At 56.2% G+C, this 12,518-nt stretch overlaps 1 protein-coding gene across 1 annotated transcript; it reads left to right on the top strand.

The window, feature by feature from the left end:
• The first annotated feature begins 3,915 nt into the window (after positions 1-3,915).
• On the top strand, positions 3,916-12,443 carry HOMER3 (homer scaffold protein 3). The gene is made up of 10 exons (XM_079116231.1): positions 3,916-4,112; positions 5,877-5,958; positions 6,038-6,194; positions 6,443-6,574; positions 8,897-9,004; positions 9,831-9,952; positions 10,476-10,632; positions 10,923-11,033; positions 11,129-11,215; positions 11,999-12,443. Exons 2-10 carry the CDS (start codon positions 5,945-5,947, stop codon positions 12,188-12,190), a joined length of 1,080 nt encoding a protein of 359 aa, XP_078972357.1. The 5' UTR covers positions 3,916-4,112; positions 5,877-5,944; the 3' UTR covers positions 12,191-12,443.
• The last annotated feature ends 75 nt before the right edge of the window (positions 12,444-12,518 follow it).

Below are 12,518 nucleotides of genomic sequence, written 5' to 3'. Positions count from 1 at the left end.
CTCGAGCGCGCCAAGGCCACCAGAACCCCAAGGCCCTGGTGTCCCTCCTGTTGTGTCCGAAATTTCTCCGCCCCACTTTCTGCCCTTCGTGAGGGTGGATGTTGGAGCCTTCAAGGACAATGAATCCAAAAATAATCAGGCCGACCTACCTCCCAAAAATGGGGCAGCCCCGCCCAGCCACCTGGCACCCAGGAGGTAATTAGTGCATGTGGCAAATTAGGGTAATTAGGTCTGCGGGAACTGAACTTGGGATCCAGCTTTAGGGGGGCTTCAGCACTGCCTCCTCACACCCCAGCCCACCCTGGTCCTGGGACGTCAGTCCACAACCCAGTCCCAGAGCCCACCATCTCACCCCTTCTTGCCCGGGATTAAGGAGGATCCTGGCTCTGTCACTACGGGGCTGGTCACTGAATGAGTTAACTTTGACCTTGGGCAGAAGACAAATTCTGAATTGAAGGCAAGAAATTCCACCAGGAAATGTGAAATCACCAATGTGACCAAGTCATCAGACTCCCCTTCCCCAAGACCCTCAGGGTCCAGTCTGTATACTGAGGCACACATAGGCCGGGGAAGGCAGAGGTGGACACAGATACTGCCAGACCCAGGGGGTGGGGGCCGAGTTAGAAGGGAAAGGGCCTGGGGAGGGTCTGGAGGAGGAAGAGGGAGGGCTTTCTGGAGATGGGGGCAAGGGTAGCAGGACTTCGAGGGATGAATAGGAGTTTGTCAGGAGGCTATGGTCTGCAGGCTGGCCCAACTAGCTGTGGCTAGGGGACTGGGGGGTTGGTGGAAGGGACACACGAGGGGATGGAAGTTATAGATTTCAAGGATATAATGCAGGCTGGATCCATTTCTGTCCTCAAGAACTCATACCTTGTTAGGGCCCTTTAAGGCCTGAAAATGAAAATCTTAAGAATTTGGTTCAGGTTCAAATCCACATATCGCAGGTAAGTATCATGTTGACAACAGCAAGCATTTATTAAGCACCCATAGTCATGCTCTTTTCACATAAGGACTCATTGGTTTCTTACTGTAAACCTCGGAATTGGGTACCATGTATACTTGACTGATTTATAGGTGGGAAAACTGAGGCACACAGAGAGGAAAGTGACTTCTTCAGAGATGCACTGCTAATAAGAGGCAAGGCTGGCTCATGTGACTCTGGAGGCCAGTGAGGTCCAAGACTGGGGTCTGGGGATTGCCACTTTTTGAAAGCATTTATGGAGATCTGCTGCAGGTCAGGCTTGTTCTAGGTGTTGAGACAGAGCCATGTACAACATGAATAGTAATCAGGTCTAAAGTGGTCACTGAGGCTAATACTCGGAGGCTGGACACACAGCACTGGGGAAGAGTAACTGAACCTCTTCTACTCTGGCGGGACAGGAACCCTCCAGAAAGGAGAGGCAATTTAGCTTCGGTCCTACTATTGAGTCAGATTTATCCAGGCAGAGACAGAGCCTGTGATCACAGCACTCACCCTGCAAATATGGCCTCGCTCGAGCTGACAGAGCTGTCCTGGTCCCTTCTTGGTCCCTCCTGTGACAGGAAGCTCATTCACAAGCACCACTCCTGAGCCCCAAGGGAAAGCTGTCACATCTGGTCAGCTGCCTTCGGGTGGTGCCCTTCAAGGACATTTCCATCCCTGGAAGAGAGGCCTCAAGGCCCAGGAAGAGGGCTTAGGCTGAGCTCTGGGCGGCCCACTACCTGTCTATACCCAGGGGACAGAGAAGTTGCTGGCATTGCCTGGCCCTTCCCTGCCCTTCCCCCCACCTCCAGCCCTGAAACCATCAGCCCATTCTCCAGGCTAGAAAACTGTGGGTTACACTGAGGAAGCTACTCCCTCAGCCTGCACTGCACTTGCCTGGGACAGCTTCAGGTTGAGTTTGCTCCAGGCCAGCCTGGTCTCAACACCTCCCAGAGGCCCGAGAGGGGCGTCCAGGGAAGCAACTCAACTCGGCACACTCTCACATTCTTGTTTCTGCCCACACAAGGAGCAGTCTGCCTGGGCCCCTTGCCCAACCACCCCCCTAGAATAGCCACATGGCCCCAGCTCTGCAGCCAGCCCGGTACTTGGCAAACTGTGAGCAGTTTCCAGAAGACTGGGCCCTTCCAGCCCCTATCCCAGATACTTATTTTTTTTTTTTAAACATTTTGTTGGTAATAAGAAAAAGTCACTCTCTGAACAGAACAGACGGTATTTTCTTTGTTCCCCACAATGTTCAGGCATTTCATGGCTTCAGGCCTGAGAATGAAGCCAAATCCTTTGCTTCTGCACATGCCTCGTGGAGTTAGAAGCAGGTGAGGAAACTGAGGCACAGAGATGAATTCTTGTGCTCAATGCTCTGAGTTCTTGTGCTCAGCAAAGCTGGGACTGTAGGATGGGCAGCCCTAGAGAAGCACCTAGACAGGTAACACACATCATGGCCCCAGAAAGGAAGGGAGACTCAGATTGAGAGCCCTCCCAACCCCTGGGAGGGCTTCCTGGAGACGTAGGAGTTGAGCTGGACGGACAGAAGGAATAGATGCTTGCAGAGGGCATTCCAGGTGGAGGGAACAGCCTGGAGGGAGGAAAACTCAGGCCGTGGCTTGGGAGTAAGTCTCCAAAGAGAGACGACCTGGAATTCACCTTCAAGTGATTGGAAGGTGGCTACCAGCTCAGGGATGTGACTCACGTTGGGAGGATATAGGAATAAAGGAAGAGGGAAAGGAGACTCCTCAGAGGTCTCTGAGATCAAAGTCAGGAAATTCAAGAGTGAGGCTCAGAGCTCTAGGTGCAGAATGGCCCTGAGGAACTGTAGGGACTTTGCCCTCCAACCCAAAGGCACTGTGTGACTTTGGAGAAATGTCCAACAATAGAATTCACAAGTGGGGCCCACAGGCAGGCTCAGGACTGAGGAGGCAGATCCTGTTTAAGTTCTAGAAGGACACTTTCCTGGCATGTGTGGCAAGAGAGGGCTCCCTGTGACAAGGTCAGGCCTTAGGGGGTCTAGGGGATCCACCCAATGGGTGGATCCCCATTGGGTGGGAACTGGGTAGCACGTTCCCCCAGTGCTTGGATTCTGGTTCACTAACATCATTTAACCTTAATAATGATCCAGCCATTCTTTTCTTTCGGGGGCTGGGCAATAGGCTTTCAGGCTGCCCTCCAACCTGGCTCAGCCTCCCCAGTAGTTGGAACTATTTTTTAAAATTTTTTTCCCCCAGGAGGATGGATTCCAGGGCCTTGCCTGCTAGGCCAGGGATCTACACTGCACTATGCCCCCAGCTCCATAGCTGGTATTTTTTACTGCTGTCTTGCGGGGAGACAGAGGTGGACAGATACTCAACCCAAAGAATCTGGGCTGAAAGGGCGGCTTCTCACTTGGTCCTACTTCCAGCCATCTCCCTACCCAGGTCTCTTCAGTTTCCCGGCAACACCCCTTGAGCACCTATTGTATGCAGACCCTGGGAACTCTTACCTGTACCCTATCCTCCCAAACTCCACGGGTCGGGGAGGGACCTGACCCCCATCACAGTTGGCAGGTGATGATACCGGGCAGCAACGACCTCAAGGATGAAGGCTGACCCTTGGAAGGCAATAGGAGGGTGAGGCCACATCTCTGTCTTTCCAACTGTTTGTCCACCTGCTTCCTGTGCCTCCCCCAGTCTCTGGGTCTCTGTCTCGTCCCGGATGTCCGTCCCTCTGTCTCCGTATCTCCAACTCCTACTCCTGCTCCCATCCCCCACCTTCCCCGCCCCCACTCCCACCCCAGTCCCCCTTCGCTGCTGCGCCTCAGCCCCCGGGGTTCCCCTGCCTCCTTACCCCAGCCCTCCCTCCCCTCCCTCCCCCTCCTGCCCGCCGCCGAGGGCCGGCAGGGGGCGCAGCGGGGCGGCCTCCGCGGCCCCGGGAGGCGGGGCGGGCCGCGTCCGCGTCGGGACCGGCCGCGATGGGACCGGAGGCGGCGCGGGCGGCGGCGGCGGCGCAGACAAAGGCGCGGGCGGCGCGGAGGGCGGCGCGGAGGGCGCGGGCCCGGGAGCCAGGGAGTGAGCGGGGCGCCGGGCTGCGCCGAGTCAGCGCCGCCACGGGGGCCGCACCCGACGCGCGCCCGGACACTGGCGGGCGCCGACCCAGCAGGGTGAGCCGGGCCGGCCGATCCTGCGCCGCGAGCGCAGCGGCCGCCGACAGCAGGGCCGTGGAGAGGGCGCGGGGATCCCCAAGTTCTGGACTCGGGGCCTGGGGGCGGCGCGAGGAGCTCTGAAGTTCCAGGGCTGGGGGGACCACGGGGGTCCCGAAGTTCCGGAGTCGGAGTCGGGGAGGGGACAGCGCGAGAGGTTCCAAAAGTTCCGGACCCGGCATTGGAGAAATCCGCGAACCGGTCCCTGAAGTTCCGGACCTGGGGTGGGAGAGCGGCGCAGAGGGGGTCCTCGAAGTTCCAGACCGGGGACTGGAGGGTTGGCAGAGGCCCCTGAAGCTCTGGGATCAGGATAAGTGCTAAGGTCTCCTAAGTCCCGTAGCGCGGGGCGATGGAGGGAGGTCCCCGAAGTTTCGGACCTGGGGTTGGAGGAGGCAGAGGAGATGTCCCCAAAGTTCTGGACCCGGAGTCAGGGCAGCGTTGCGCGGATCTGGGAAGTTCCAGGGTCTGGGCGGCGCGTTACGAAGTTGGGGCGCATACGGGGTGCCCTCCTGACGCGGGTGGGACTGGATCCTGAATGAATATCAGGCCTTTGGACTGGGGCGCTTGGGATGAGGCCTCGCCCCCGGCCTGATTGGGGGTTCCTGGGCGCTGCGAGGTGTTGGACCCCCCTTGGGGAACCCCGCGGCCGGCTGCGTCCTAGGCGCATGACTAGTTGGTGAGTAACTTTCCCCAAACGCTGCAAGTCGCGGCAGGAGCAGCCGGGCCGGAAGGGCTTGGGTTCTGGGGACCCCTTCAATCCTCAACCCCGGTCAGACTCAGGATCCGCCCCCAACCCAGGCCTGAGCTGCCGCTCCTCCCCCACCTAGGGGCTCCGGTTTCAGACCCTGTGACCGGGACTGCAGCTGCCCGGGGCAGGATGGGGGGGCATTCCCCGCTCTGACCTCGGAGGCACCGGGTCAGGGCCGCCCAGCCCCCACCCGGAGTCCTGCTCCTCCAGCCCCTACGGGATCCCCCGCGAGTCCCTGGGATGTAGGTTCGGGACGCCTGAGGACCAGGAAGTCTCCTCCCATCAGCTTGCTGGCTTCCTGGGGTGGTGGCTGTTGGAACCAACTGGGAGGCTGTGGAGCCCCCTTCTCCCAATCTTGAATCCTACCCTGCCCGGGGCACCCGGGATTGGCTGTTGGGTTACATCTCTTTTTGAAGATGGGATCTCGGCTGTTTCCGAGGCTGGTCTCTTGATTCCTGGGCTCCAGCCATGCCCCAGCCTCCCAGTGATGGGGCTCCAGGTGCCCACCGGAGCACTTCTTGCTCTGGGCTCCTGGGGATTTGGATTCTGACTCCCAGGTGTACTCTCCCTAGGGTGGGAGCTGAAGGGTCCCTCTGAGGGTATAGTGAGGGCCTGGTCTCCCAGCAGGCATTTTGGTAGGTGAATGTGCTGGAAAGTACATTCCAGAGTTGGCCTTGGTCTTGCCCCCCAGACCCCGGATGGAGGAGGCTCCAGGGGAGGCACCCAGTGACCAGATGATAAGGAGTTTACATTACACGTTAGGGGCCACCTGCCTCCTCCAGAGTCTCCTGCCCAGGATGTTGTGGGACTTCCCCCAACGGAGAATGACAAGGTCCTTATTCTCTGGTCCCTACTGGTTGTCTTGTCTTTTTGATTGAAGTTCTATAAATGGTACACCTGGTGGTGTCCTGAGATTGGATGTCTTTGGCCTCCTCAGCCTGACCTGAGGGACACTCACAGGACCCCTCCCTCCCCAGGGGCCAAGCCAGCCACTCTTGCTACCCCTCTGGCTGCTCCTTGGAGCCCACCCAGCCCAGCCTGACCAATGTCCACAGCCAGGTAAGCTCCCACCTACCTTGCCCAGCCCTGAGCTCCTTGGAGGTGCTTGCCACCCACTGAGTGCCCTGTCCCCGTTTAGGGAGCAGCCAATCTTCAGTACACGGGCACACGTGTTCCAGATTGACCCGACAACCAAGAGGAACTGGATCCCTGCGGGCAAGCATGCACTTACCGTCTCCTATTTCTACGATGCCACCCGCAATGTCTACCGCATCATCAGCATTGGGGGCGCTAAGGTCTGGGCAGGGCCTGGGTGGAATGTAGGTGCCAGGGGTCCAGGCGACAGACCTGGGTCTGGTCGCTGCCTTGCTGGGTACTCTGGGAAACAATGAACCCTGACCCTGTCTCAGCTTTCGTCTCTTCCTCCTGACATGGTTCAGAGCAGTGACCTCTGAGGCACCAAGACAAAGTGGTACTCATTGGTTCAGGGACTCATGCTCATTATCATCAGGCCCTTCAGCCTTGAACTTTGTGCCCTCCACAGGCCATCATCAACAGTACCGTTACCCCCAACATGACCTTTACCAAAACCTCTCAGAAATTTGGGCAGTGGGCGGACAGTCGTGCCAACACAGTCTACGGCCTTGGCTTTGCCTCTGAACAGCATCTGACTCAGGTAGGTAGCATGGGGGAGATGAGGGGAGAGAGAGGCCTGGGCCTAAGTCTTCACCTGGTCTCACCAGGGCATAGTGCACAGGACCTGGGCCTCCATCTACCCAGCTGCAGAATGGGCACACAGAGCCAGGTACAGTGGTGCACCCCTGTGATCCCAGCAGCTCAGGAGGCTGAGGCAGGAATATCTCAAGTTCAGAGCCAGCCTCAGCAACTTAGCCAGGCCCTAAGCAGCTTAGCAAGACCCTGTCTCAAAAAAAAAAAAAAAAAAAAGAAAAAAGAAAAAGAAAAAAGAAACACACACACACACACACACACACACACACACACACACACATATATAGGGGCTGGAGATGTGGCTCAGTGGTTAAGTGTCCCTGGCTTCCATCCTGATACAAAAAAAAAAAAAAAAAAAAAAGAAGGGGCACACAGAATTAGATAGGCAGGTGGCACATGCCAGTAATCCTGGTTGCTGGAGAGGCTGAGGCAGCAGAATCACAAATTTGAGGCCAGTTTCAGCAACTAGGTGACAGCCTGTCTCAAAACTAAAAAAAGAAGAAGAAGAAGAAGGAGGTAGCTCAGGGTCGAGCACCTGGTTCAATCCCCAGTTCTGGGAAAAAAAAAAAAAAAAAAAAAAGAGCAGGGAGCCCCTTCTGTTCCCTGAATTGAATCCCAGTTCTGCTGGCCACTTGCTTTAAGTTTAGGCACACCCTTGCCCTTTAGGTCATCACACTGGCCCCTGGGCTGGCGGCACTCCCCACCTCCTCAGCAGCACCTCAGCTGTCACCTCCCTTCGCTCTACTTCAATATTGTCTGTATCCATTGTTTCTTTTCTTTTCTTTTTTTTTTTTTTTTTTTTTTTTTTTGATTAGTGCTTCCTGTACCCTGATGATTTTCTCCTCTGTTTTATTCTAGAAGCATTATAATGTTCTTTTCAAAGTTAGGTCTTGAATTAATTTCTGTGGGTGGCACAAGGTAGGGCCTGAGGTTTATTTTATCCCCAAATGAATATTAAGTTGTTTCTGATGTGTGTGGGTATTTTTTTTTTTTTAATTTTTGTTTTATTCTGTTTGCATTGCTAGGGAATTGAACCCAGGGTCTTTTTTTGTTCTGTTTTTTGGTACTGGGGGTTAACCACTGAGCCACATTCCCAGCCTTTTTTATATTTTATTTAGAGGCGGGGTCTCAACTAAGTTGCTGAGGCTGGCTTTGAACTCTCCATCCTCCTTCATCCTCCTTCCTCGGCCTCCCCAGCCACTGGGATTACAGGCATGCGCCCCTGCACCCGTGCCCGGCTCAGGGGGCTGGTTTTGTTGTGGGTTTTTTTTTTTTTTCAGTTGTAGATGGACACAATACCTCTCTTTCATTTACCCATTTTTATGTGATAAGTAAAAATAACCCTAACCCTAACCCTAACCTAGGGCCTCACATGTGCTGGGCACGCGCTCACCACTGAGCGCTGATGGAGGTGGGGTTTGAAAAGATTATTTCCCCCCAGTGAATTACACTGAATACCTTTATACCAATCTACTAGTGTGACTGTAAATGAGTTCTTTTTAAAAAAGTTTTTGTTTGGAGGTGTTGGGGATTGAGCCCAGGGCCTTGTCCATGCTAAGCAGGTGCTCTACCACTGAGCCACACCCATGACCTAAACATTTTTATTTATATATTTATTTATTTATTTATTGAGATGGGGTCTGTCTGTGTTGCCCAAACTTCTGGGCTTAAGTGATCCTCCTGCTTCAGCCTCCCACGTAGCTCAGAATACAGGGCACAGCCATCAAATCTTGCTAAACAATTAGTTTTAAACAAAGGGAATTTATTTTAAAGTAAAAAAAGAAAAAAACAAAAAACGCTTTCTATCTTTAACTGGAGAACCAGTAAATTGCCAGAGACAGGTGGTAAATGTCAACACTTGGCCCGTGAAAACCGGAAGGCGGTAATTATCTGATTTTTGATGCCTCTCAGAGGCTCAGGTCCAAGACCTCCTCTCTCTGTTGTGAAGGGACGTTATCAGATGTTAAAGACCCATCAGCGCCAGCCTTGGCTCTCCCTGTTGAAACAAGCCTGATAGAGAGGAAGAGGGAATCCCTTTCTTAATACCGCTTAGTGTTCTTACTGCCACCTCCGCGAACATCCCTCCCACCAGGATACCCATTCTGCTCATGGGGACATCATTTTCCAACCTCCCCCTTTCAGTTGGTGAGATAAGGAGGTAGGCAGAATTTCTAAGGTCCCTTACAAGGGAACAGGGCTGGCAGTGGTGGGGGGTGACCTGTTGGAAGGCTGGAGGGTTTGTTCACTGACTGCTCCCCTCTTCCCCCAGTTTGCTGAGAAGTTCCAGGAAGTGAAGGAAGCAGCGAGGTTGGCTCGGGAGAAATCTCAGGATGGAGGGGAGCTTACCAGCCCTGCCCTGGGGCTTGTCTCCCACCAGGTCAGCACTCCCTGCCCCTCCCTCCCACCCCACCCCAGCATCTCAGAATGAGCCCTGCACTTGGGGGTCCAGGCACTGAGCGGCACCTAGAGGAAAATGCTCACAGATGACCTAAAAGTAGGCCTGTGGCATGGACTGTGGAGGCAGGGCTTGGGCCATGGGGCACACCGTAGGAGGTCTAGCCTGGCTTGGGCTCAAATCAGCTCAGATGACAGAACTGAAGACTGGAAGTTGAAATAGCTAAGAGAGTGGGTGGGGGAGGGGCGCAGAACAGCGATCCGTCTCTGGGCACTACCCCCATTCATTTATTTTCAGCATAATTTATTGAGCACCCGCCGTGTGCCAGGCCCAGGGCTGGGCACAGGGCTTACAGAAATGAGAAAGTTGCTGCCTCTGCCCTCAGGGCTGCAGGCAGCGAGGTTGCTCCAAAGATGCAAACTCAGCCTGGGGCGGGCTTCCTGTGGTCCATCTTAATAGTGTGTTGAAATTCTGTCCCAGGGAAGAGCCGTGTTAGAGGGAGCAGCTTGGAGCATTTAGAGGCTGGGCAGGGTTTAGCTTTGCAGATTGTGTATCAGGTCTGCCCCTGAGAAGTTGGTGAAAGCCCAGCCAGGCAAGGTGGGAGGCTCCGAAATCCAGTCCAGGGGTCACAGGGAGCCATAGAGGGTGGGTGAGGACGGGAGGGATGCCAGTACTGGGAAGGACCTACTGGGGTCCACAGGTCCATTCAGACCTTCTGACCGGTCATGACCACAGTGACATCCGCTCTCAACCATGACTTTCTAAATTGTTTTTTGACTGAAGCCACCGCTTTCATCCTCACTGGCAGGTGCCCCCAAGCCCTCTCGTCAGCGCCAATGGCCCCGGCGAAGAGAAACTGTTCCGCAGCCAGAGCGCGGACGCCCCGGGCCCCACGGAGCGGGAGCGGCTAAAGAAGATGCTGTCGGAGGGGTGAGGGACAGGGTGGAGGCGCCCGGACTGGACCCAAGATCTGGGGAAGGGGAGGGGGCGCCCGGACTGTGGACCCAAGATCTGGGGAAGGGGAGGGGGCGCCCGGACTGTGGACCCAAGATTGGGGAAGGGGAGGGGGCGCCCGGACTGTGGACCCAAGATCTGGGGAAGCGAAGGAGGCTGACCCAGATCCTGCCGGATCCGGAGCAGAACCGCACCGAGAACACACCCCCTGCGTTAACCACGCCTCCCCAGGGCAGGCTCCGCCCCTCTGTCATCCGCTCCTGGAGTCATACCTCCCACATTCGCGCCTTCCCCCTGCCCCGTCTGACCACGCCCCCGTGGATGCTTCTAGTCTCCATTCAGACGAGGTCTCCAAGGCTACGGTTATGTGCCTATTTTGACTAAGCCTGCCCGTCACCGCCCCCTTTCCTAGCTCCGAGCAATTTTGGTCCCGACCCGCCCCGGTCTGGCCCCGCCCCCAGCCCAGTGTGCCCTCACGCCGACCCCAGTTTCTTCACAGCTCCGTGGGCGAGGTGCAGTGGGAGGCCGAGTTCTTCGCACTGCAGGACAGCAACAATAAACTGGCAGGTGCCCTGCGAGAGGCAAACGCCGCTGCAGCACAGTGGAGGCAGCAGCTGGAGGCCCAGCGTGCAGAGGCTGAGCGGCTGCGGCAGCGGGTGAGGGCAGCCTTCCCTCCCAGAGACACTGTCTGGTCCTGGCAACTGCAGAGGGGTTCCCAGGATGGCCGTGTGATTTCAGCAGAGCACTTCCTGGATTCAGTTTCATGCTTTGTAAAATGGGACTGAGACAGTGAAAGCCTCAGAGGGTCGGTCATGCTTTCAAAGTCCAAGTTGCCCACAGGAAGGGTGGTACCATCAACCAAGGAGTAGGGAGCAGATTCTCTAGGGCCTTGGAAGCAATGGGAAGCACAGGCTGGGGTGTTGTGCTGAGCTTCCTGTGGGTGTAGGTGGCTGAGCTGGAAGCCCAGGCAGCTGCAGAGACAGCTCCGGTAATCGAGAAGGAGGTGCCCAGTCAGTCACTGGAGCAGCTGGAAGCCCTAGTGCAAACCAAGGACCAGGTGAGCACCAAGTGTGGTCCTGGAGCCTGCCATCCATCAGCTCCCCCTGGGGACCCAGGACCCCAGAACAGACCCTGGGAACCCTTCCCCTCTAGGAGATCCAGACGCTGAAGAATCAGACAGGTGGTCCTCGAGAGACCCCGGATGCTGCAGAGCGGGAGGAGACCCAACAGAAGGTGCAGGTGTGTGTGGGTGCCAGCATGGGAGTTCGTCTCCCTGAGCCTCAATTTCTTCGTCTGTAAACGGATCAGGACAATATCTACCTAAGGTCATGAAGAATTGGGAGGACTGGCCCTCAGAAATCCTGATACTTCGAAGGTGCTTTGTAAACAACAGTACAGTTTCCTATCCATCTTTCATTCAGCAAGCGCTTTTTCAGTCCTTGCCAATTCTGGTCCTCGACCGCATCAAATCTTCACACGTTCTGGCCTGAGTTCACAGAGCCTGCATTTGAATCTAGGTCTGGCCGGCTTAGCTTTCCTTGGAGTCTTTGAGAAATACTCATAGGGCACTTCCTGTGTGCCCAGTACATGGAGATATTCGAGGACTTGGGTCCCAAAGATTCCTGGGGAGAAAAGTTGGGGAAATGGTCCCTATTGTCTCCTGGGCAGAGGGTACAGCATGTGCAAAGGCCCTGAGGTGTGAAGAAAGCCAGAATGTGTAGAATTGCAAGGCAAGGGACACTGAGTGGAATGAGCAAGGAGAGCCCCCCCCACCACCTAGGGGTGTGCATTTACCACCAGTGTTGTGGTAATCAGTCACAGGAGGGCTTTGCATGTGGGAAGAACATGATCGGTTCTATGATGCTCAAAATGGCTGGGGAACAGGGAGTGTTGGGCAGAGCAGAGGCACAGAGAGGAGGCTGGATGACAGGCCACGGGATGGTGCAGAGGCTGAGTGTCCCTCAGGGCTGGCGACCCTTGAGCCTCGTTGGGACCCCCAGCCCTGCCGTCTTCTCCCTGCAGGACCTGGAGACACGCAACGCAGAGTTGGAGCACCAGCTGCGGGCCACGGAGCGCAGCCTGGAGGAAGCGCGAGCCGAGAGGGAGCGAGCGCGGGCGGAGGTGGGCCGGGCCGCACAGCTGCTGGACGTCAGGCTGTTTGAGCTGAGCGAACTTCGAGAAGGCCTGGCCCGCCTGGCGGAGGCCACACCCTGAGCCTGCCGAGGCCTGAGCGGGAGCCGGGCCCTCAGGACCGGTTCTAGGAATGATTCCCGCCCGGGTGCGGGCTGGGGCCGCAGGCGGCACAGTCGGGCCTGTTGGCCCTGGCAGGGACCAGGGAGCCCGACAGCCTGGGGTGGGCCTGGCCACAGCCACTCACAGCTTGGGCCTGTTTCTGAGCTTTCCATTGTGTAGAATTTCTAGGACCCGCGGGCATGTGCTGGTGCCCAGATTATATTTCTAAGTGTGACTCTGCGTGTGTGGTGTGTAGGCACCAGATCGTCGGCCCCTTACCTGCCTCCTCTGGGATGGACCTTGGCTGCCC

Source organism: Sciurus vulgaris (genome assembly GCF_902686455.1).
Source record: "Sciurus vulgaris genome assembly, chromosome: 16".
Taxonomy (NCBI): Eukaryota; Metazoa; Chordata; class Mammalia; order Rodentia; family Sciuridae; genus Sciurus; species Sciurus vulgaris.
This window is presented reverse-complemented; position numbering and strand designations above follow the sequence as displayed.

Coding starts and splice junctions, on each gene's coding strand:
- HOMER3 (XM_079116231.1), top strand. Junction 10,633..10,922: donor CTGAGCGGCTGCGGCAGCGG/GTGAGGGCAGCC, acceptor CTGTGGGTGTAG/GTGGCTGAGCTGGAAGCCCA. Junction 11,216..11,998: donor AGACCCAACAGAAGGTGCAG/GTGTGTGTGGGT, acceptor TTCTCCCTGCAG/GACCTGGAGACACGCAACGC.